General features: G+C 51.8%; 7 protein-coding genes and 1 non-coding gene across 8 annotated transcripts; 3 read left to right on the plus strand and 5 right to left on the minus strand.

The window, feature by feature from the left end:
* Positions 1 to 94: 94 nt before the first annotated feature.
* Positions 95 to 2055, minus strand: QC762_300930 (uncharacterized protein; the record flags this gene model as incomplete). Its single annotated transcript, XM_062888402.1, has 2 exons — positions 855 to 2055; positions 95 to 798 (listed from the first exon to the last, which is right to left on the minus strand). The coding sequence occupies exons 1-2, from the start codon at positions 1996 to 1998 to the stop codon at positions 95 to 97; spliced, it is 1848 nt and encodes a 615-aa protein (XP_062744281.1). The 5' UTR covers positions 1999 to 2055.
* Positions 2056 to 4835: 2780 nt separating this feature from the next.
* QC762_300925 (uncharacterized protein) lies at positions 4836 to 6393 on the plus strand. Its single transcript, XM_062888401.1, has 2 exons — positions 4836 to 5555; positions 5625 to 6393. Exons 1-2 carry the CDS (start codon positions 5142 to 5144, stop codon positions 6270 to 6272), a joined length of 1062 nt encoding a protein of 353 aa, XP_062744282.1. The 5' UTR covers positions 4836 to 5141; the 3' UTR covers positions 6273 to 6393.
* A 3102-nt stretch (positions 6394 to 9495) lies between these two features.
* QC762_300923 (uncharacterized protein) lies at positions 9496 to 10593 on the plus strand (the record flags this gene model as incomplete). Its single annotated transcript, XM_062888400.1, has 1 exon — positions 9496 to 10593. One exon carries the CDS (start codon positions 9496 to 9498, stop codon positions 10591 to 10593), a length of 1098 nt encoding a protein of 365 aa, XP_062744283.1.
* Positions 10594 to 12210: 1617 nt separating this feature from the next.
* On the plus strand, positions 12211 to 12307 carry QC762_0048660. Its single transcript has one exon. It is a non-coding gene; the product is annotated as a tRNA-Ile (tRNA).
* A 2-nt stretch (positions 12308 to 12309) lies between these two features.
* On the minus strand, positions 12310 to 15031 carry QC762_300920 (uncharacterized protein). The gene is made up of 5 exons (XM_062888399.1): positions 14309 to 15031; positions 14145 to 14214; positions 13478 to 14042; positions 12771 to 13408; positions 12310 to 12713 (listed from the first exon to the last, which is right to left on the minus strand). Exons 1-5 carry the CDS (start codon positions 14436 to 14438, stop codon positions 12503 to 12505), a joined length of 1614 nt encoding a protein of 537 aa, XP_062744284.1. The 5' UTR covers positions 14439 to 15031; the 3' UTR covers positions 12310 to 12502.
* A 668-nt stretch (positions 15032 to 15699) lies between these two features.
* Positions 15700 to 17757, minus strand: QC762_300910 (uncharacterized protein; the record flags this gene model as incomplete). The annotated part of the gene is made up of 1 exon (XM_062888398.1): positions 15700 to 17757. One exon carries the CDS (start codon positions 17755 to 17757, stop codon positions 15700 to 15702), a length of 2058 nt encoding a protein of 685 aa, XP_062744285.1.
* Positions 17758 to 18560: 803 nt separating this feature from the next.
* On the minus strand, positions 18561 to 19533 carry QC762_300905 (uncharacterized protein; the record flags this gene model as incomplete). The annotated part of the gene is made up of 2 exons (XM_062888397.1): positions 18561 to 19271; positions 19483 to 19533. 2 exons carry the CDS (start codon positions 19531 to 19533, stop codon positions 18612 to 18614), a joined length of 711 nt encoding a protein of 236 aa, XP_062744286.1. The 3' UTR covers positions 18561 to 18611.
* A 398-nt stretch (positions 19534 to 19931) lies between these two features.
* QC762_300900 (uncharacterized protein) lies at positions 19932 to 20636 on the minus strand (the record flags this gene model as incomplete). The annotated part of the gene is made up of 1 exon (XM_062888396.1): positions 19932 to 20636. The coding sequence occupies one exon, from the start codon at positions 20634 to 20636 to the stop codon at positions 19932 to 19934; it is 705 nt and encodes a 234-aa protein (XP_062744287.1).
* Positions 20637 to 21948: the final 1312 nt, after the last annotated feature.

Raw genomic sequence — 21948 nt, forward strand, 5'->3', positions numbered from 1 at the left:
GCTTGAGCCAGAAAAAAAGCGAGCGTGGACGCGAAGTCACGTGGTCAGGGAATTGGTTGGCAGCCCACGACTGTTCGATTATTATCCAAGGTAATCAAGACTTGTCCAGACCTCGCGCCTCCCACGAATCGATCCCCAGCTCCTTGTCCAGTTTTCCCAGCCATTCCGACGCTGACTCTGTCACCACACAGGCCCGCTCAAAGTTGGCCCTCTCCTTATCGAAAGGCCCGGCTATCTTGTACTCTGGAATCCGGACATTGTTCTTGACCCATTCATAGCCAACAACCTCCTTTATGCTGCCATCTGCTTGCGTCTGCGACACAACAGTCTTTTGGCGCGTAAAGTCCTTGAGCGGTACTGGGTCATAACCCACACCTTCGGCGCTGAGCCGGTCCATCCTGTACCTTACTGTTGGGTGAATCTCTTCATTGGTCCTCCCTTTCTGACTTTCTTTATATTCGCCTGGAGTACGGTACTTGGAACCCGTCGCCTTCTTGATCCAGCCACCCTCGAACGTGTCGACGATTGGGCCGGTCGCCCACCCCATGAGCGCCTCAGCTGCAAGATTTCGAGCCCAGGTCAAGCCGCTGTCAATGCCATTCTTGGCATTATCTCTCGCCTTGAGAGCATTGATCTTCTTTATCAGCCAGTGGTCCTGCTTCTTGCTCGTGATGAGGTCGTCGATAATTGGCTGTATGACCATGAATCGGTCTGTCAACATTTCAAAGGCGTTGTTGTCAAAATGGAGGTGTGGCGTTAGCTGCTCAACCATCCACATCAACGTAATCATGGCAATCTCTGGAAGCCGGTCAGCATCGTTCCCAATGGTTGCGTGCGGGAAGTGACAAGCCTACGCTCAAAGTCTCCCCTTCTCTGTTCCAGCGCCTCCTTGCTCCCACCTCCCATGTTCACATGAACACCGGGGAACCAAACTTGCAAAAGCTTTGGCTCGGCGTCCCGCTTGCCCAACTCCTCAAACATTTCAGCAGCGACAAGGTTCTCCCAAGCTTCGGTCAGCTGGTCCTCGGTTGCCCCGTCTGTGTCACGGAGCTCTTCCCATGCCTGTCTCAGATCCGCCACGTTGCTTCCCGCAGCAGGGCGAACAGGAGGGGCTGGAAGATGCCAAACAGCAGCGTCGAATGGCTTTCTGTGCTCGTCCAGCGCAAGAGCCTGATAGGCGTGCTTGATGTAGGGGCTCAGCGTCACGTTATGGAAGCCAAACTTCTCTACCGTAACTGCCCAGCTCAACAGCCACGCGAGGCCACCCATGATGTAACCTTCAAATTCAGGGATGCCGAGACAACCCACCGTGTCGAAAACAGCGACAGCTTCGACCCATCTCGTCGCCTCCGGAGGAGCTCCATGCGGTTTCTTCTCCCAGGCTGAAGGTGCCTGCTTCCACCCCTTGGGGCTTCCCTTCTGGTTCGCGTCAAACAGCCGCTTTCCCTCCACCCATTCACGCCAGGCCTTGCTCTGACGAAAGAGAACGTTGTCGCTGTGGGCCTGGTAGACATTGTACAGCTCGGCAAAGTCTTGCATATCTCTAGGCTGGATCACGCCAATATCAGTGACCAGTCCAGCAACGGCCCGAGCCGTGTAAGCACCGCGCGAGAATCCCAGACAAAAGATTTGGTCGCCCAGAGTGTAGTTGTTGACGATGAAGTTGTACGCTTCGATGACGTTGCCGACAAAGCCTGAACCCGTGTTGCCCTGTCGAGCAGACTCCAGAACACCTACGGCAGTTCCGATGCCGGCGTCGTAGTAGACAACCTGCTGCCACTCCTTTGCTGGGTCGTCCCCATCTCTGCCTACCTTGCTCAGATACCGCGCGATTCGTGTGATGTTGGAAGGAATGTTGACTGTGTTGGTGACTGATGACTGCCAGGTGCCATCGCAGCAAATGATGATTCTCTTGGCGGCAGGCTTGAGGGTGGCATCTTTAAACCCGCTCTGCCGGAAGTCACTGCCAGAGGGGAAGAAGGGCATAAAACCACCCATTGTGGCAGTTTCGCGAGCGCTGATAGTGAAGCACTGGATAGGTAAAGAAGATGATAGGCAAACTGGAAGCCAGCTAATCCATGCACAACAACTCTCCAAGGGGCTCCAACTATTTATCTCTTACGATATTGCACAAGAATTCTGTCAGCTTGCCTCCACAAGCGCTGGATTTCCAGATAGGGATGGGCGCATGGTTCTATCTAGAAGCTAGCCTTCTTGATGCAGTGTTTTGTGGCAACGCACCAATGCCAGAGCGAGGTGAGGCCGGCTTAGTGGGTCGATATTACTTTCAGCTCCAGCTCAGCACCTGTCTTATCGATCTAGATCATTATGGCCCCAGCTGAATGCAAACCCGGGTGGCACAAATTGCAGTACTCCGGGTGTTTTGGTCCGGAAGAAAAAGAACATAGGTATTTTCCATTGCTTTTTGTTCCGACACCAGAGGCAATGCCATTGAGGCCCCCGTTGGGTGCTACGGCCTGGAAGATGATCAAAGCCAAGCATGTGAAGGCATTGGACGAATTGGAAAGAGTTAATGTGGTGAGTGGAATGGGAAGGGAGATCCCTTGACATTGTACCTGGGTAAGTATATGATGTTTTTCTCTCTCAGTCACTGTCTCCGATCAAGTCAATCACCTCCACGATTCTTCTCTTCTCGCCCGCCACAGACACAGCAACCCGACGTACGTTCAGTGGCCTGGAAGCGGTTGCTGGAGGGGGCACTTCTACGACATCGCTGTCCTCAGACTCATCGCTCTTCTCTTGTGTCTCGCTGACTTCTTCTTCAGTGTCCTCATCCTCCTGCCAGTCCGGCAAGAGCTCATTTACGCAGCCCCGCTGGCAAATCACAAGAGCCTATCATTGAGCAACAGTGAGTGTTCACCCAGGTAGATATAGTAAAGAAGGCGACAGAGCGAAAGGCACGGTAAACCTGTACCAATGCGTCACTTCGAGTCCATCATTGCCCATGTAGCCAGTGTAATCCGTTTCCTCCCGCGTGGCCTTGGAAAAGGGTTTCTGTAGAGCCTTATCTGGATCAAAAGGCAGATCCTCGCCCCACACCTCACCGTCGAGATCCAAAACTGACAATACTCTACGTTCTGACTGTTCAATATCCCTGAACTCGTGCCACTCCGGGGGTGACCGTGGTGCACGGTAACCGTACCGACTTTTGGAGCCCACCTCGGCATCGTAGACAAAACTGCAGTCTCCATGCTCTTCCTTCTTTAGTAGAGCGAAAAAGAGAAGATATCAGCTTTTCAGTGTTTGGAGCTGAACAGAGGCTACCGTATAGTCGTGGTCCAGCTCGTAGAGCAGATAAGACCAGCAGGGGGCAGACTTGGGCCAAACTTCAAAGGCCTGATGAAGGGCCACCTCGTGGCGCTCCAAATTGGGTGCAGAGGGTAGAGAAAGAACACCTATTGGTGATAGGCTGGGTGCAGAGATTGAACGTGAGGACCCAGCGCGTACCCTTCTCAACGGGCCTGATCTCGTGTCTCATATCGGAGTACCACGTGGCCCACGAAACGGAATCCGTTGAAGAGGCGTAGACCATTTTACGCCCTTCATGTCGTAGAATCACATCTCCACCTTGATGGTAAGAAGGAAGGGACAGGACCAATGTTCCAAACATGCCACGTTCCTTCTCCGAGCTCGAATTGTTCTGCGTCCAGTTGGATGGTGTGGCGGACATCTTTGTCGACAAGGGCGGTGCTCCCCTTCCCTTAGAGGGCGGCTCGACCGCAGGATAAAAGCTTCTTGAAGTCTTCCCTCTTGAGCGGTTGCTGGATAACGCCCTCGATTTTTGGCTTTGTTGAGTGCCTTTAGATCGGGCTTGTATGGTGTGCATCTTGATGCCATGACCAAAGGGAAACAGAGCCGAGGGATAGCGAGAGATGTTGTCGGAGAGAAAGTGAGACGCGTTGAAAAAAACAAGAGAAAAAGGAAAGACAAAAGAAAGAAAAAAGAAGGAAAAAAGGAGAACCTGGACGCGCCCAATCCCGACGTTTTAGCCGGGAACTTCACAGTGCAAACGGATTCACGGATTTCTATATCGGAAAGCTCTGAAGTTGTATGGGAGTTGGGGGTCCATGGAAAAGCCAGGCGATTGGAGGAACAACCGCCTACCTAGGGAGTGCCTCACAAAGCATCTGTTAAGTTTTTATTTTATTTTTATTTTTAACTTTTGGCAGTGTTTGGCAAGACACGTCCTCGGTGATATTGCTTCGAAGTTCAAAGGTTTCAAAAAATCACAGGGTCTGTTTGGTTCCACAACGTAGAAATCAAGGTGGATCATGGCAGAATGCGTTTTCAACACCACCTTGGCATTCAGGGGCACCCACCTCAGTCTAGAACCTCGACCAAAAGTACAAACCTGTTGTTACGCAAGTTTGATCTTCAGCAGGCTTCCCAGTTGCAAGAGATGCATAGCTTGGCATAGCAGACTTTGATTTGCCGTTGTGGTTGCCTGCAGTGGATATTTGTTCAAGTGCTTATGTTGTGGAGAAAGAATGTTTAACTTGTCAGCTTACTCTGGGATCTGACTCGGCTCCAGATCTCTGCATGTCGCTCGTGAGTCGTGGCAAATACTCTAGAAGTATAAGCTCTTTAGGTACATTTATCCCCACCATATGCACCACTCGGCTAGGCTTCTCTGCAGCGGCATTGTGAGCGACATGCTTGTAATTTAGAATTCCTTGCCGGCTCCCGATAAACAGGTGCAAATACATGGTTAGGTGAGGCAGAATGGCGGGGATTGGTGTTGTGACACCGCCCAATTCAATCTAAAGTCCCGTAGACTCAAGGCAAATGGTAAGGTAAGACAACCCAGATTCTCCACAGAGGGCCTCACTTCGTCTGAGACCTTGATGATGATGACAATAGCACTACTGTCTTGACGAGTACCTAGCATATCCACCTTTGGCTCTTGTACAATTTTGACCGAGGCCGAATCAAGACTGCAAGAAGATGAGGTCAATGCCGATGAAAGCATATAAGGGCAATCCTGTCCTCCTCAACTAGAGTTTCCTTCATCACCATCAGTCTCATCATCCATCGCCCACCACCTTCATCTTGCCCCTCAACTTCTTCTGCAAGCTCACCTACCGACTTTCTCACCACAATCCATTCCCACCACCACCAAAATGTCCAAAGTTATTGGCGTCATCTCCGGCCTGCTCGGCATTCTCCAATTTTCCATGGATAACTTCCCCAAAAAGCAGTCCAACTCGTGCGTCGTGCGTGTCTCGACCGGTCTCGCATCCTCAGGTGGTCTTGAAAACCCCGAGGGTGGTGTGTACAAGGTTCACGTCTTCAACCAGAACCAGGAGCGCATTGGGTGGAGCAACGGAAAGTTCATCTCCAACGGTGGCTTTGTCGACATCAAGGTCGACCAGGGCTCAAACCGCCAGCAAGCTGCCTTTGCCACCATTGAGGCCACGGCCGATGGTATCTGCATCCCTTATATGTCTGCCACCTGGGTTGACGAGCAAAAGTATGGCTGGGTGGGCGACATCGGTTCGTACTGCGGGCAAAAGTGGTATTACAGCAACTACTGGGTACGTCCTCCTGTCTTTCTCCATCTCTCAGCGACTAATTATTTCCTGATAATGCTTTCGACTGAACAGGTTGCTAATACCCAACCTCGCTGCACTTGGGTTGACCGGGACCACTCTCATGGCGTCAAAGCCGGCATGATCATGGTCCACTGGCCCAGCTTCCACACCAACGATAACTGGGTATCGGGCGACCCCAACCCCCGCTCCAAGTGCGGCTACCCCGGTTTCCGTGCCTACAAGAACTGGGGCGATGCTGAGGTCACCGAGTGGTGGAAGCGTGACGACACCAACGCCACCCACCCCGCTGAGATTACCAATGACGATGGAGTCTTCGACCCTAACAACTTCGACGGCAGCAAGTGGGTTGAGACCGACTACACCTCGGGCGACTCCAGCTCCGTTGTCATTGCCGGTCGCCAGATCATCAAGAAGCGCACCGTCCGCAAGCTCGACCCTCGTCTCGTCATCTCCAACTCGCCCTTCCACAAGGCCTCGGAGCTTTGCGAGAGTGAGACGTCTTTCGGCCCCGACTTTGTGTCTCTTGTTGAGGGCATGTACTGCAACATGGAGACTTCTGAGCTGCTGCCTCTTTGCACCGAGGGGCTTCAGAGGGGATGCTTCCATCTCGAGCAGAAGACCCATGTCAAGCGGGATGGTGTTGTCAGCGAGGGACAGAAGGAATATGAGCACATCCTTGACTGGACGACTTCCAACTGAGAGAATTGTGAAGGCAAGGTATTTTGGTGGTCGTTATTGGGGTGACAAGAATCGATTCGGAAGGGGGAGGAAGTCGTGCAATGCAGTGTTTTGTTTGATGAGTTGAAAATATAGCTGCGGACTTTAAGAATGCAAATAGAAGAGTTTGAGTTGTAAGGGATGGTTCATTTTATTTCTGATGGTTCGTGCGCACTGTCCCTTGTTGATCTTGCTGTTGTGAGCTTTCCAATCCCTGCTGCGACCAGACCTCGAGCGAACTGGGCTTCCATCTTTCAAAAACAACACACTCGCAACCATGTCTGGACCAGAAAGAAAAACACCGTTCGTGAGGGGGGATACAACCGTCATCGCCCCATAAACCTGCCCCTCGTCCAGGTTTTACTTACGGCGCCGAGTACATAACATGGCCGAACAACAGCGATAGCTACCACGACATCTTTAGAAATGACGGCGTCGCATTTCTCAACGAAACTGCCTTAGAGAAGCTACTTTTCACTCGCTGTCCGAGTTCCATCAGGAGCATTTGACCAAAGATCACCAAAAATTGCTATCGCCTCAACTGGAGTTTTACGGCATCAAATTCAAGAAAGGTGATCTCTTGCCAATCTCAGAAAGACCTCGGAAGACGCAGTAAAGGCCGGTAAAGTGGGTAGTCGCCTCTCTCACCCGAGTTCGGTAGCAGGCAACTAGTAAAAACTCGCAATGCAAAGATCTGGACCCGACCATGTCCTGTGTGCGAGACCGACTGCGTGCCGACTATGACGCCGCGTTTGAGCTTCTGTATGATGGACTGTTCGCCAAACTCAATGGTAACATGGTCATGGAAGCGAATCACCACCCGCGACGATTTGTAAAGAAATACTTCTTGGACAGCCATGGAAAGCACCAGATCCTACCAAGACCAAGGAAGCGCTTGTATTCCGACTATGGTACACTGACATCAAAAGCGAGCTCACCTAGGCTATCAGGACAATTCCAGGGCTTATACTGCATCCGACCAAACATGTCACCTTTGTGGGCTATGGGGGCACCATCGATGACGGCAGCATCATTCCCCTGATGGAAAACAAGAAGCCCGTCGGTCCGCTCGTGCTCGACCGATGGGATCTCGAGAAAAGGTTTCCTGAAAGCATGGTGTCGAAGTATCCAGGGCTGATAACGAAGGAATTTGATAAGCGGGTTGTTGTCATTGGTCGCGACAATGACCGTGACCAGATCGACTTTGAGCTTAAGCTACTCAAAGAGGCGGCTCAAAGGGAGAAGGAACTTGAGGCGGCCAAGAGGCGACAGGAACAAGCTGAGCAGGAGGCAGCCAAACAAGCGGCGTGGAACCGCCGGATCGCAGGGTATCACCGGCTGCTATCTGCTTTTCGCCAACATGAACAGGAGGCTTCCCGAGCCATGCTGGGTTTGTCAAACCTGCCAGGAAAATATGTTGTGAAAGCTACAAGCAAGGAGCTAGCCGACTACGACGCAGCCGCCGAAAGCGGAGAAAAGATGATGATCAGCATTTTCCAACACCAGCTACTTCCACAGTGGTGGCAGGCGTTTTGACGATGATGGCTCGGCAATCGGTCTGTCAACCTCAAGAAATTGGGGCACCGATCTTTGCAGCAGCAGCAAGGTCAAAATCGAGGACGAGGCCAAAGAAAACAAGCCCACCAGTCTTTTCGCCAATGGTGGGACAGAAGAGAGAGGTGGGAAACATCTCTGATCCCTGGGGCGTTCAAGCTGCCAGGGCTAAGAGGCAGCAGATGATGGCCAACACGTCGTCCACCATTGAAACTACGCCCTTGGTCAAAATTAAGCCAAACTCTCCCAAGGGGCACGCGTTCTTTTCGCGACACATACCCCCGAAGCCTCGGCACCCCAACCGCGTTTACTTCCAGTTTGTCTGCAGCGACGTGGGCGGGTATCCAAACGTGGTTGATAAGAACAGCCATATTGGTTACTTCGACTTTGACAGGGACGCGGGTTGGCTGAAAGCAACGGGCGTGTTCCATCTACCCAGATTGGTACGGCAAGGAGCGCAGACAATTTCCATCTGGAAGATCTCCAACGTACCGACTAAAAAGGAATCTTTGGAGTGATATGAGTTTGATGGAAGGCGCTGGGGGCCAGGATGGTGGTTTTGGCTAGAGATGCGTTGTTCTCTTGTTTGTTTAGGAGACATGTTGGCTGGGTTGTGATTATGTACCTCAAAGTCCATGACCAAATTTTTAGATCAAGCTTTGGACCAGGGGCAGGCGCCAGTTTATACTGCTTACTCTATCTAGGTAATTTCATACCTACCTGTGTTCTGTTCTTGTATAAGATGTACAGCTGCTTTGTTTATTGGGTGTCAATGGCTCAGCTGGTGCACAGTTTTTGGAGACTCAAAATGACAGCTGGCTATTTGTGGTAACCACTGCGTGCCAAGCCTTTGGTATCTTGAAGCCTACCTGAGGTAGCTTCGCTTCTCTAGTGTCATCTATAAACCCGGCCCATTCCCCTCTTGATGTTCAAAGAGTCCTCATTGTCCTCAACACAACACATACTTCTTACTTTCACCCTTGACAACTCCCCTTCACAGTATCGCGTACTTGGCAAAGAACCACGGCAAACAAGATGGGATGGAACAAACTGCCAGTTGAAATCGCGGCAATCATCTTTCTCCAGCTAGAACCCGCAGACCTGATCTCGATCATGTCGTCCTGCCGCGCCATCTTGATTCTTTACCAGGCATCTGAGGCACAGATCAAACGCCGCATCAAAGCCCAGCTGGGCGACACTTATTTGGATCTGGTCATCTATGAATCTGCACCTATCTGTCTTTCCATGAAGAAAGGGTATGTGACCAGCATAGCTAAGCTGTTCTGTGCGTCAGCATCTATGCTAACAAGAACTCGATAGTTCCTGGTCCAAGTTCAAGACTGAGAATGGCAAAATTACCTACCCGGAGTGGATGCTCAGGGTCCGCCAGATTCAGCGCCAGTTCATCTCGATATGTTTCAACCAGGACCTTGCCCGCCCGCTTTTGACCCTGCCTCGGTATGACCGACCTACTCTGGGTACCCTGCATCGTTTTCTGAAGCGAATGAAAACGATTGACCGGCATGTTTTCTACTACATGAACTGGCTGAGAGGCGAGATACATTTCGTAGCTGTTCGGCGGAAAAATTGCGCTACGACCCCCTCCGCCGCTGAGCGAGTCCGGTTGAGAAGGGGTTTCATCCGATATGAAATGATGTGCCAGCTCACTGCTCGATCCCGGTGGAACGTCATGCTGGGAATCTTGGATGGGGCCAAGGAAGAATCAGCCAATGATAGAGAACGGGCGGTCAGACAGCTTTCCATGAGCGAATCTGGCTTCTTGGAAGCGGTCCCTTACGTTGTTGCCGCAGAGGTGACTTCGATTGCCTGTTTTGTCTTTTCCCGCCATCGAGAGATGCTCATGGACTTTTACGAGGAGTTGTTCAAGTTGCGGAAGGCATACACACCAACTGGAGAGGAAGTAGATGAGGAGATGGAGCCCGATGGCCAACCGCACTCAAACCGTGAGTTCACGTATGATGAGTGGGAGAAGGAGAATTTGCTATACTTGTCGTCAGCCGTGGGCTTGGGGCTCGGCTATCTCGAAAAAGTGCAGCGTCTGTCAGACATGGCCCGACCATCGTGGTTCCGATTGATTCTCGGCCACTTTCAACCGGCCGAGCACTCTCATGTTCTGAGACTGATGGAAACGTGGGATGAGGTTGTTGGACCGATCCAAGAACAAGGCGGCACGTTTGAGGCGGAAACGCCGGTGCGGATGCCGCCGCAGCCACAACCTGGCTCGTCAGTTCGAACATCTTACGATGCTTCGAGTTACCCGGGATTTCACCACATCTTTTCCGGCCAAGCGAGGTCGTCGTATTATGTCACCAACCTCATGGAATACGGCTGGCCGTTTTGGGATTTGGATAGGACAGTTGCTTTGGAGCCCAGCCTAGAGCTAGAACCAGCGTACTCGGAGAGCAATTGGAGGGTGTTGCACACCGGCAGAAACGACAATCCCCTTCGGAATCACCCATTTTGGCTGCCCGAGCATGGATGGCGGCCAATAATTACGAAAATGCTTTTGCCCAATTTTGATGCCTCGGCTCCATTCGATCAACTGGATTTTGACATGATCAAGATCGGGTCGGGTCATGGTCGTCGATGGGGAAAGGATGATGAGAGAAAACTTTCTCTGGAAGAAAGGGCTGGCAGGGCTGAAAACAGGCTCCAGTTCTTCAGGGACCTGATGACCAATCTGGACGAGTATTGGGCACTTGGGCCTGCTGGTAGCACTTCAGATTGAGCTTTAGAGGGTGAACAAATTCTTCTAGATCCTAATCTCTATGGATAGATTCCGGGTCTTTTGATGAGGTGCCTAATTCTATGTCTTCAAAGGGTGTATGTCGGTAGGTGGCGATTAACATTACATGATGTTTACAGAGCTGAGAACAAGCCGTGGCCTGGTATACAGACTGCATTGACTCTCCTTCTTCCCTCACCCTCACAATGCGACTACCTGCCGGTGGCATCAGTTGCATCACTCCTGCCTGTGCTGCTTCAAACGCTCCCGTTATTGCAGTTTGACTGTCCAGCTTGCTGATATACTCATCCTGGACGGCGTCGGATTGCTGAAGTGCATCAAGCTAACGGCGGGGTGTTCCTCGGTGTGATGTTCAGAAGAGTCTGACAAGTGTCGTTGCAAGAGGAGGAATCAACGTTTAATGACGTAAACACGGCGTATGGCAAGTTATTTTGCTGTTACGCCTTTGTCACTTCCCGAAGATGACTGAGTTGAGCCGGATTCCTTCTCTTCTTGTGTGTTATCCGTTGGAGGTGGAGGTGGAGGTGGAGGCGGAGCTGATGAGCCGGAAGGGTAGTAGGGGATGATGTGGCAGATGTAGGGTGTATCATCCTCGGGCATGATGTCTTGACTTGGGAGAACACCGCTCTGGGTGCTGGTTGTATAATCATGAGCCAGAAGATACCAGGATATAGAAGATCAACAGGGCCGGCATCCTGACGCCCTTTGTAGTCGTTGGACAGCATTGCATTACATCATGACAGTGAAAGTTAATGGCTACCTCAAGAATTCTTGCCTGCTCTAGATCAATCCGACCCTCACAACACCTTCTTCATAGAACGGAGTAGTTCCACACTATGCTAGGCTGCTGTTGAGCCTCAAGATCGCATCTGGTGTGAGCGCCCCTTGCCTAGGAGGATCAATGATCATTAGAGGGTTCCTAGCCTTCCTGATAACTTGCACCCCCACCAGCATATTCCCAATCGGGACTATAAACTATGTTCAAACTGCTGGATAGAGGCGGGCCTATGATCCTCCTGCCTGGGTGAAACATAGACTAGGGAAGAAACATGACCCCAACATTCTGCAGGGATCTTTGCATCAGCCCTATCAGGCGTTGACAGTATGAGCAGGCCGATAGAATGCTGACATGGCGGGAACTCTATGTATGTATGGCGGAACAGTTCCCATGACGCCGGTCAGCAGGCATCGCGCCTCTCGGAAGTCTGAAATCCACGTGCTTCCGTCAGCTCTTGGGGTCGGGTGGCGTGGCTTGCCATTCACCGCCTCTTGGCTGATTATCAGCGAGTACTGGGCCAGTCAGCGCACGCTAGATGCACAGCGCCCTTGAGTCGACGGCTTTTTCCATTGCCGCTGTGGTGGGAATTAAGCGCCCGATGACTAGTAAAGGCCCGATATCCGGGTTGAAGCTTGAACTCACGCTCCGAAGAAGGGTTTACAAGGTTGAAAGAATCTCAGGGAAGGCTCTGGCTCGGCCTGAGCTAGTTTTCTTTTCGCCGTGACTGACGACTGTGGCAGTGCCACAACTCCGCCTTTTGTGTTCACCACTGAGAGCTTGGAAAATGGTCAATTTGGATGCTCTTGCACCATTGATGTAGGCCCCAATTGGCTCAGCTGGTAAGAGCGTCATACTAATATTCCTCTCGAGGTATATCAAGTCATGTGAAGGTTAACAGTTCAACCCTGTTATTGGGCAAACAAACACACACCACACGATTGGTGTCAACTTTTGCAAATTTAAAATGGGATGAAACCTCCACTTTTGCTGATAATTCTGTGGAAATGACAATAACCGATCATCATCACCTCGGGAACATTTTGTTGCTAGCTCCTGAACAATGTCAACATCCCCTGATCTCCCAGGCAACAACAACCCCTGAGGTACATTTTCTCAAGCGAAGAACCCACAATCTCCCAGTGTCAAGGCTATGCGGGCAAATTTCCTCTCCTTCAGCGCATTCCTCATGGACAAGAAGTTGGAAAGAATGGCATGAAAGATCTCCATCTGATAACAGCCATAGCTAAAGGCGCATCGCACCACTTCGGCTACAAAATATGCCTTCATCTTGATGTCGGTTGATGCTTCAAAGCCGATCAAGTTCCTGAGTCATGCCTCGTTAGTAAGCCACATACCAAGAGGATGGACAAAGAAGACCTACACCCAGACATAGATGTACGGCAACCCAACCCAAGCCTTTAGGCCAATGAACCGGACATTTTCGTAGATAACCTGCAGGTCTTCCTTGTTCGCGCCGTCATCGAAGGCATCCAGTCCCTCCAACAGAGTCCGTCTCATGATCCTGGCCGTCAAGGCACATGTCTCGAGAAACAAGCCAGAGATATCGGAGGCCTCCCATGGTTGATCGATGATACGGTCCAAGTCGACTGTTCCGAGGTGCTGCCAATCGGCCTCATCTTCCCACCCCCGCTCGGATGGTATTTTGAAAAAACGCCTCAAGGAATCCAACGCCGACTGCAACACCTCAGGCAGATCCCCGTGAATGTGTGGCTGGACATACTTATTGGCCAGATCGAATTCGTCGGCGTCACACATTAGGAAGGGGGATGATCTGAACTGCTGGCCCTCGAACGGCCCCACTGTAGCGGCTCGGAGGCTGGTGACTGGGTTCAGAATGTTAAAAACCAAGGGGGCATCCAGGGAAACGCCTTGCAGCATGTCGCCCATTACCACCAAGTGCTGCATTACCACCGGCATTTTGGCTAAGCCCCCTCTGGACTTGATAAACATCTCCACCGCAGCAGAATGTGTGATGGCCCTCGGGCTCAGACGCACCATCTTGTATTCGTTGCCGTTAGTAATCTTCACTTCCTAATCCGGGCCTTCGTATCAGCGAGGGGATTTTACCTCAAACATGGAGAGCACCACCACCGGGTAGACAACCTCGTGGAGCTCTCTCTGCTCCGCCCCGTCGATGAACTTCTGGAGCTCAGACACAGCCCTGTACTCGTAGTAGGGATAGTTCATCTCGTCCCTACCCTTGTATGCGTCCAAGACACCTGCCGTAAGCAGCCAGCCAATGTAGATACAGGCCGACTTTGACATGTCAGGCCTAAAATACGACGGCTGCTTGAACCCCACCAGAACAAACGCCTGGTCGAGGTACGAGGAGTAGTTGTTACATCGGGAGAGGTAATCTTGGAACGTGCGGGCCGACACTCCCGTGGAGTGGGTGGACAGCGGGGGTGCGCCGCACATGTCTCTGATGCTGGAGGGAGGAGCAGCATGACGGGCCCGGCTAGAGATGAGTGCAGGAGCGGCGACAGCGACAGCGGCAGCGGCAGCAGCAGCAGCGGCGGCGCGCTTGCGGCTAGTGTTGGCTCTCGGTGCCTTGGCTAACACCATGGCGGCGGAGTCCTCAGAATCTTCAGAGACATCGGTCGTGCTTGGGTTGGGGATGGCAGGAGCAAGCCTGTTGGGGTGTTATAACACCAGGACGAGGTCAGATCTGGGGGTTCCCAAATAGGCAAATGCTCATGAAACGGGTCCACGTGGGGTTCCAAGTAAGACGTACCTGCGCGGATTTAAGCTCAAAACAGTAGCGGATGCTGCCGAGGGACCCGAAGGATTGGTTACACCTGTGTCTAGTGAAGCCATATAGGGCTGATGATTAGCAACCCAACGGCAGGCTCACATGCAGCACTTGTACATCAAGGCGCGACACAAGGTCCAACTTACCACGCTGATGCGCGTTGGCGGCCCTGGCAATTTTCTGTTGGCCGCGGACCGAGACCATGGCCTGGGAACGGACGAGCTGCTTCTGTTTCTTGTCCAGTTTGGGACCGCCATAGTTTACAAAGACCGACATAATGATGTTTGATTCGGAGTGAGGAATCGATGGTCGACAATACTCGTCGGCTGGATCACACAAACAGGAAAGAAGAACTTGTAGCAAGAAAGGTTAAAGGAGAGGTCGAGAGGGACCTTAGTCAGGAATATATGGGATCGAAGAACACTGTTGCTGGCATTAGCGCAAGAGGTTCCTGTACCCCCGTGGTCTCTCGAGAGCGGCGTGCTAAGCGGAGGTGGCGGAGCAGGTCTAAACGAGTCTATGACTGCTCAATATTCCACTTCAGGATCCATTTCTCTCGGCCGATAACTGAGAATCGTGGTCGTCGGGCACCTCAAGACGGTTCGAAAGGTGCATACCGCACCCAGCATTGCGGGTAGAAGCCGCGTTCCGTTGCATTGGAAGTGGGGAGACTGGGCAAAACGATCGTGGAGCTGAAAATACCAAGATCAATGCCAAGGGAAGCCAAGCTTGAGTGCTTGAGAATCGAGTGTTTCAATTGGTGTTGAGCAATATCCATTTTGAGCATAGCTTGGACTGAGGGCAGACAAGGGTTGCGATTGGGTTGTCTCTGATTGTCGACTGCATCGGTCACACAGGGAAGGAAGAACTGTTTAGCAGGGGTGCAAAGGTACGGAGGAAAAAGGCCTGGTTGTTATTCTTAAAGGTCGGAAGACGTGTTGGCATCTTTGATGGCCCCTTGACTGCATGTAAGTGTAGAAGGTATGAGTATGACTATCTTTAGTGGTATGGCAGCCATACTATGGCTGCCTTTAAGACTTGAGAGGGTGGTTCAGCTGACTGAGAGTTAGGTGTACTTCTTAGTGCTAGCTTTCATCATTGTGGCATTACCTTCTGTACAGAAAAATGGGACTGCCCATTCCAAAACTCGTTCCGTGAAGATCATGCTGGTGGTACAAAACATTAGAATTATGGCAGCTCATGTTCCATGCCTCAAGCCGACAAAATCCCCCAACAACCATCGGAATCCAAAACAGACGTCAAACTTGGCCAGAATCAGCCAAATGTTCCATGCTGTCTACCAGCATCAGCAACCAAACTAGTCATATCAAGGCACTTGGGTCTCAATCTGATTTTTTGCTCCCGGTAAACAATTAAACGTTGCTAATTTACAGAAAACAAAGGCTCCAACCAGACAAAACAATACTCCATGCTCCAACTCTGCTTCCACATTTACAGCCAGGGCATCTAAATATCTACAGAATTCCAACCCAAAACCTCCACGCGCTCTTCGCAAAGCTCACGAAGAATGGCGAGCTTAGGTCAACCTGACAAAGGTGATATCATCAATATACACGTCATTCGTCGCACCTACGTTCCCACCGACATTGAGTACAAGCTGCACCCATGAAGCCTTCGCAGTGAAGGTGATTTCCCTTGTCCCCCAAGCATTCGCTGGCGCCCCGTTCAACTGCGCTTCGGTAAAGGATGTTTGCAGAATGTCGGGATACACATAAAGGTACAAACTGGTAAAAGAACTGGGGTTCGTGTGCTGGAAAGACAAGCTGAATCGATACTGCTGGCCGGGGACGACGGGCAGGTTGTACGTCAAGCTGTTTCCTCCTCCGTTGACGTTGAGATACCGCATGAGGAGTCCCCGCGAGCCCGACTTGGGACGGGCGTTGCTGATGGTGGTGGACACCAGATGGGTCGATGGCCCGAGGACCCAGTCTCCGAGAGTGCCATCTTCAAAACCGCCATCACCCTTGAGCAGATCCACACCGGTCGAGGGAGTCGGGGAAGGGACCTGACCGACCGTGTAGGTGTTTGTGGCGCAGGCGGAATCAGACTGGCATATGACGGAGGCAGTGGGCGCATGGAGGCAGGCGTAAACGCTGTCGGCGACGGAGCGAGCAAGCGCAGAGGATGGGACTACGGGGAGCGCAGTGGTGGGAAAGCAAGCTGTAGCCGCAGGGTTGGTGGGCATGCCGTAGCGGGTAAGAGCACTCTTGCAAGCGCTCATCGAAGATCCCACGCTGCGCCAGTTGAGAGTCGTAGATGCTAGCTGTCGGCAAGCGGCCGGCAGACCACCAGACGCATAGCAGTACGCGGGGTTTCCGTTATAAGTGGGCGTAGGGGGGCAGTCGGTAATGGTGGTCAACTCAGGCCCCTGGGTGGTGGTGGTGGAAGACTCGGTTGAAGAAGGCAGCTCGGTGGTGCTGACAGGAATATCTGAAGTCGTGGTCTCTGGCTCGGTCGGGGCAGTCGTTGTTTCAGGCTCCGGGGTGATGGTCGGCGTATCCGTCTCAGTCTCAACGGGAGTGGTGACTTCTGCAGAGGTGGTCACCGAGGTCGATGTTGCCTTGGTGTACAAGTTCATTCTGTCCGGGCCACCACACCACTGGCCGGGAGCGCCCACACAGAGCATGGCGCAGTCCTTCTCGGGTGCGGCCTGTCCGATCAACTCGTTTCCACAGTAGCATTCGCGTGAATACTCGAGGCCAAAGTAGGAAAACTCGCTACATCTGTCGGCACACTTCTCAACCGTCATGTCATCGGTGCGCCAGTCAACAGCCTTGAGGGAGCGGTCGTCCACCTTGTCGGTCCAGCATGAGGCATAGTGGAAGTCACCAACGGACTCAAGGTTGCTCCCAGCTCCGACCGGGTTTGGCTTCTCGTAGATGTTGAGCCGGTTGGGGCCTCCACACTGCTGGGAATGGTTGCCCATGCAGGTCATGGAACACTCGCCCTCCGACACCTTGGTGCTGGCGGCATCCAAACTTGTCCCGCAGAAGCACTCTGTCCCGTACTCGACACCGAAGAACGCGTATCCGCCGGCGGTGCATGTAGCAGCACACTTCTCCAGAGTCATGTCGTGCTGAGCGACCGTGATGCCGCCCAGCACGCGCTGGGGAACGTTGTCTGTGTAGCAACCTTTGTACTCAAAGTCCGAGATGACCACAGGGGGCTCCTCCGTATCCAAGTCGTCGCAGGCTCGGTCGAATTCGTAGACGTTGAGCCTCATGCCTGCACCGCATGTCTCGTCTGGGTTTCCGGAGCAGGGCATGTTGCACTCGGAGGCCGGTGCGGCATCGGTGGGCTTGTTGCTGCCGCAGTAGCATTCCGAAGACCACTGTGTGCCGAAATAGTCGTAACCACGGCAGTTGGCTGCGCACTTCTCTGCCGTCATGTCGTGGGTGCTGATAACCTTGCTGGGCAGCACACGGCTTCCAGTGTCGACGAAGCAGCCGAGCGCCGTGTATTCGGGGGCATCATCTACCTGTCGGGAGTAGAGCCCGTTCGGGAGAGCAGAACTGGTCGAGAGAAAGAGAGCACCCAGCGACAAGAGCCGCATCTTTGAGCGAGAGGAATCCATCTTGAAGACACGATCTTGTCAACAAAGACAGGGAAGAATGACAGTCAGAACAAGAGAGCGACACTCCCAGGTGAGGAAAACGACCAAATAAGAGCGCAGAAGAGACGGACAACCACCACATCATCAGATTCTGGGGAATCCATTGTCTTGTGAACTCAGCTCAGGTCTGGAACTGGACACCAAACTCCAAATTGATCGTGTCCCAACCGAAGGGGCCGTGATGTCAATAGTGTCGCCCATTTTGGATCATCACGGTCAATAGAGCAGACGATTGAGTGGCGTAGTGTGCATTTTGAGAGCCGAGTCCCCTGCTGAGGTGTCTAGCGCATTTCAATAGTGCTAATCCTTCTGTGGAGCAGGGGATCGAATTGTTCTGGACCCAAACAGCCAGCATCAGATTTGATGGGGAATCCCTACTGAAGGAGAAATTGGATCACGCAGCCACGCTTGCCACCTTCTTCACGTGGCAGTCAAAACAAGCTTCTCAGATTTCGACGAGGGTCCGAAGAGGAGAGCGTTCTGGCTAGGCGCGTAGCTTGACTTGGCGTTAGCTACCCCTGCGTGGACGGGGATGGCAAGGACAGGGGCCTGGACATTGAACTGGACGAGATATGATGGAGGCTCCTGTTTGAAACAACGGCTCTGAATGTCCGAGGTGATGACCAAAAAAAATTCAAAGAAAGGCAATGCTGCCAGAGATCATAGACATCACCTACTGTCATTTCATCCCCTTGAGGCGTGTTCCAAATCCACTCGATGAGCATTGTGGTGCTCTGCTCCGTGCACAGATATCTTGGCATTGCGTGAACCTCTGCCTGATTCTCTTGATATCTCTATTCACACCCTTGAGAAGACTACCGCACGGTTCTGGCCAGTAATCTAGTTACTGATCTCCCCGTAACATCTGACGTCTTCGTCGGTTCCAAGAACACATTTTTTGGACGCTGCTCAGCGGCTTCCAGTACCCTCTCACGCTGCCTGTTGTGTTTCTTCATGATCCGGCCGGCAGTATCTGCTCTTTCCGGCCCGCCCTCCCATTCCTCGCGCTCCCTGGCCGAGACGTACCGGAGGACTTCGTCGAAAGGAACCAGAAGATCAATACTGCCATTGTCGCGGTCGCCCACTCGGTAGTAGGTGATCAGTTGTCCACCGTCGGGATGCGAAACGTCACTTTTTTGATGATTGCCTTGATCGCTCATTGGGCGCTGGAGGTGCAGCTCGTCCATGACGTAGCCTCGTTTTGGGTAGACTCCAGAGGCGTATGTGTTTGAAGGTTGGCTCTCCCGAGTAGAAGGTGGTTGGAGGGCAATGATAGGAACCTTTTGGTCAGGCACAGCGCCCCATGACGTAACTTCCGCTTCTGAAACTCTCCTTGATTGATAGTTCTTGGTTTTCTCATGGATGGCCGACAGTGGTGGCGGAGTCGAGGCTGGGTGAGGTCGTTGGTCGTTTTTCTGAGAGCAAAATGGGTCCTTCATTGCTAAAGTCGTGCTGATATTGGTTTTAAGAGATCGCTGCTAGGAAAAGTTGTCATCAGTACTTGGCCTCAGCGAACGGCTTGTGGCCCTCAGTCGTCGGTACCTTGGCTCTTTTGAAAAGTAATAGCGGACAGGCTACAGGTAGGCTTTCCCGGAAAAGCTGTGGGACTCTCGTCATACAAGAGGAGCAGAGGAAGCTATGGGAAAGTCGCAAACGATTGGGGAAAACTGACCGAAGTTAACAAACCGTGGAAATCCCACACAAATACCAGCCCTGAGTGGACCTGCCAGAGCACATGGCCAGGTGGTGAGAAGGGAAATAAATATTGCTCCCACTCCCCACATGACTTCACTATCGGACGGAACAGGCAATGATGGCGGATGCACAAATGGTGTGCTGAAAACCAAACGATGGCTGCTCATAGTTGGTTGTTCAATAGGCGCCAATGTCCCCTACATGCTCATACGCTGCACGCACATGGAAGGCAAACCCATTGCAGACAGCGCTTAAGGCAAGCATCACATGAGAGACAACTGACAGAAATGAGTGATACATAAACAAGCCTCTGCCCAAAAAGCTACTGAATGAACCCATCCAGGTATCCCAGTGGTATTTCGATGCATGAAAATAGGCAGTTCCTGTAACCGAACTGAAGTGATGAGAAACCTGACCGCGAAGGCTTGCTCCATGCTCCCTCACTGAAAGTGAGCCAGCAACCCTTCCTCCTCCAGAGTTTTCTTGGTGCTCTCTCTCGCTTCGAGCTTCTTCACAATCTCAGTGTACCTCTCATACTTCTCCATCCCAAACTCATGCATAACTCCCCACCTGTACAAGATATACGAATACACATCCGCCAGTGTCAGCGAATCTCCAACAATCCACTCCCCGCCGCCCTTCTGCAGCTCTGTCTCCAGATGCTCATACGCAGCCTTGATGTTCTTCTTTCCACCCTCCTTCACAGCCTCCTCCAACTTCTTGTCGCTGACATCCACAAACCTCTTCGGTACCAAAAGCGCCCCCCATCCCACTCCGTGCAGCTCACCGGCAAAGTAGACGGCCCATGAGAGAACCCTTGCTTTCTCAAGATCTGTCTTGCCCGCCAAGCCCCTTTCGGGACGAAGAGAAGCAATGTAAGAGAGGATAGCGGGCGTCTCGGTGATGGACTCGCGGTGTCCATCGGCGAAGGTGATGACAAAACCAGGAACGTAGTTCTTGTGGTGAACCTGGTCACGGTACTCCTCCGCAGTAAGCGAGCCGTCGGCAGGTTCGATCTTCAGATTGGCGTTGCGGCGGGTGTTGACAGATTGGAAGGGGATGGAGAGCTCGTGAAGGGCCAGACGAACTGCATTCGAGCAAGCTCCTGCGCTGTAGTAGAGAGTGAAATCCGGAAGAGCCGCCATTTTCCAAGGGAATGCAGGAAAGGCAGATGATGGGACTTTGTTGTGAGGGGTTGGGGCTAGTAATTGCTGATTTGATACCGAGATGATAAGAGGCAGAAGGAGACAACGAGCAGGATCTCTTGACTTTATACCGAGACTCACAGCAGTCCGTAAAATACTACCCCCTGCCAATCCCATGTGGCCGTTCAGTCTTTGTAATCAATCACGACCAAAAATCATGGCCCCTGCCATGGTGTCTTATAACCCCTTTTGGATGTAAAATAGAAGGGCATTCACCCATGCACACAGTAACCGGAGTGATATGACGGGCCGGAACAACAGACATTGAACCGTCTTCAGACAAAGGAGGTACATGAGTGAGCAAAGGTACAGAGTTCATTTCTAAGCAATATTCATTCGATATGTCATCCAAAAGCCTAGGCCAACGCAATGACACCACACTCTACAATAATTTGTGTCAATCAAAAATCCTTCGTCTCAAGTTATAGCCCTCTTGTCACGTTTTCTGATGGGGCACTCACATTTTGCTCTTCTAGCCTCGAACTTTTGCTTGCAGAGATGACGAAACATTGCGTGATGGACCAATGGCATGTATATTATGTAAGGGGAGAGGTTGGTTATGATGGGGGTGCATTTGTAATCATCCAAAAGATCATTGATCCGGGTTGAACAACGATACATGGGGATTACAGCCAATCCCACACGATCGAGGGCAATCTCTTGGTTTACCTAAGCAAAAGAATTCATTGAGTCGAAAGCGGATTGCATATCTCCTTAATTTATTTGTTGAGAGACCAAAGTGCGGTTTTACATGTATGGTCCTTATGCTCATGCTCCTTACTTCCAGTCACTGTGAATAAACAGTACACAATATTGCGAGGCCGTGGTCCAGACGCTTACCTGAACCCCACGTTGTATTTTCCTTCTCCAACTAGCAGTTACTCAGCTCTCTACCAGGGCATTCAGCTTTGTGCTCACCTTGCCAGTTTTGCGTTCACAGCATTCAATATGCTCCATCCATCAATGTAGCTATATTTGTTTCAGTACCTAGTCAATCTTTGGTCATTAATAATATCGCACCAGTCACATTTCCATCGTGTAAAAATTGAGCTTGCGATAGGGACTGCGATTCTCTGTGAGCCAGACATTATGAGAAGAAGGGGGTAATGATGAACAGAGGCAAAAACGGTACCTGATTATTTTCATCGACACACCTTGGGCTTCGAGGACAGACTGAGTCGAATATCTTTTGCTGTAGCGGTTTGAGTTCCTTACATTGTCCTTATCAAAGCACTGCAACGGCTCAACGAGT

This window comes from Podospora pseudocomata, chromosome 3 (genome assembly GCF_035222375.1).
Source record: "Podospora pseudocomata strain CBS 415.72m chromosome 3, whole genome shotgun sequence".
Taxonomy (NCBI): Eukaryota; Fungi; Ascomycota; class Sordariomycetes; order Sordariales; family Podosporaceae; genus Podospora; species Podospora pseudocomata.

Excerpts from the sequence above, each read along its gene's own strand:
- QC762_300925 (XM_062888401.1), top strand. The coding sequence starts at position 5,142 with ATGTCCAAAGTTATTGGCGTCATCTCCGGCCTGCTCGGCATTCTCCAA. Across the intron at positions 5,556-5,624 it reads GGTATTACAGCAACTACTGG|GTTGCTAATACCCAACCTCG; the intron begins GTACGTCCTCCT and ends TCGACTGAACAG.
- QC762_300920 (XM_062888399.1), bottom strand. The coding sequence starts at position 14,438 with ATGTCGGTCTTTGTAAACTATGGCGGTCCCAAACTGGACAAGAAACAG. Across the intron at positions 14,215-14,308 it reads CGCCAACGCGCATCAGCGTG|ACACAGGTGTAACCAATCCT; the intron begins GTAAGTTGGACC and ends TGGCTTCACTAG. Across the intron at positions 13,409-13,477 it reads TGGTGCTCTCCATGTTTGAG|ATGGTGCGTCTGAGCCCGAG; the intron begins GTAAAATCCCCT and ends AACGAATACAAG.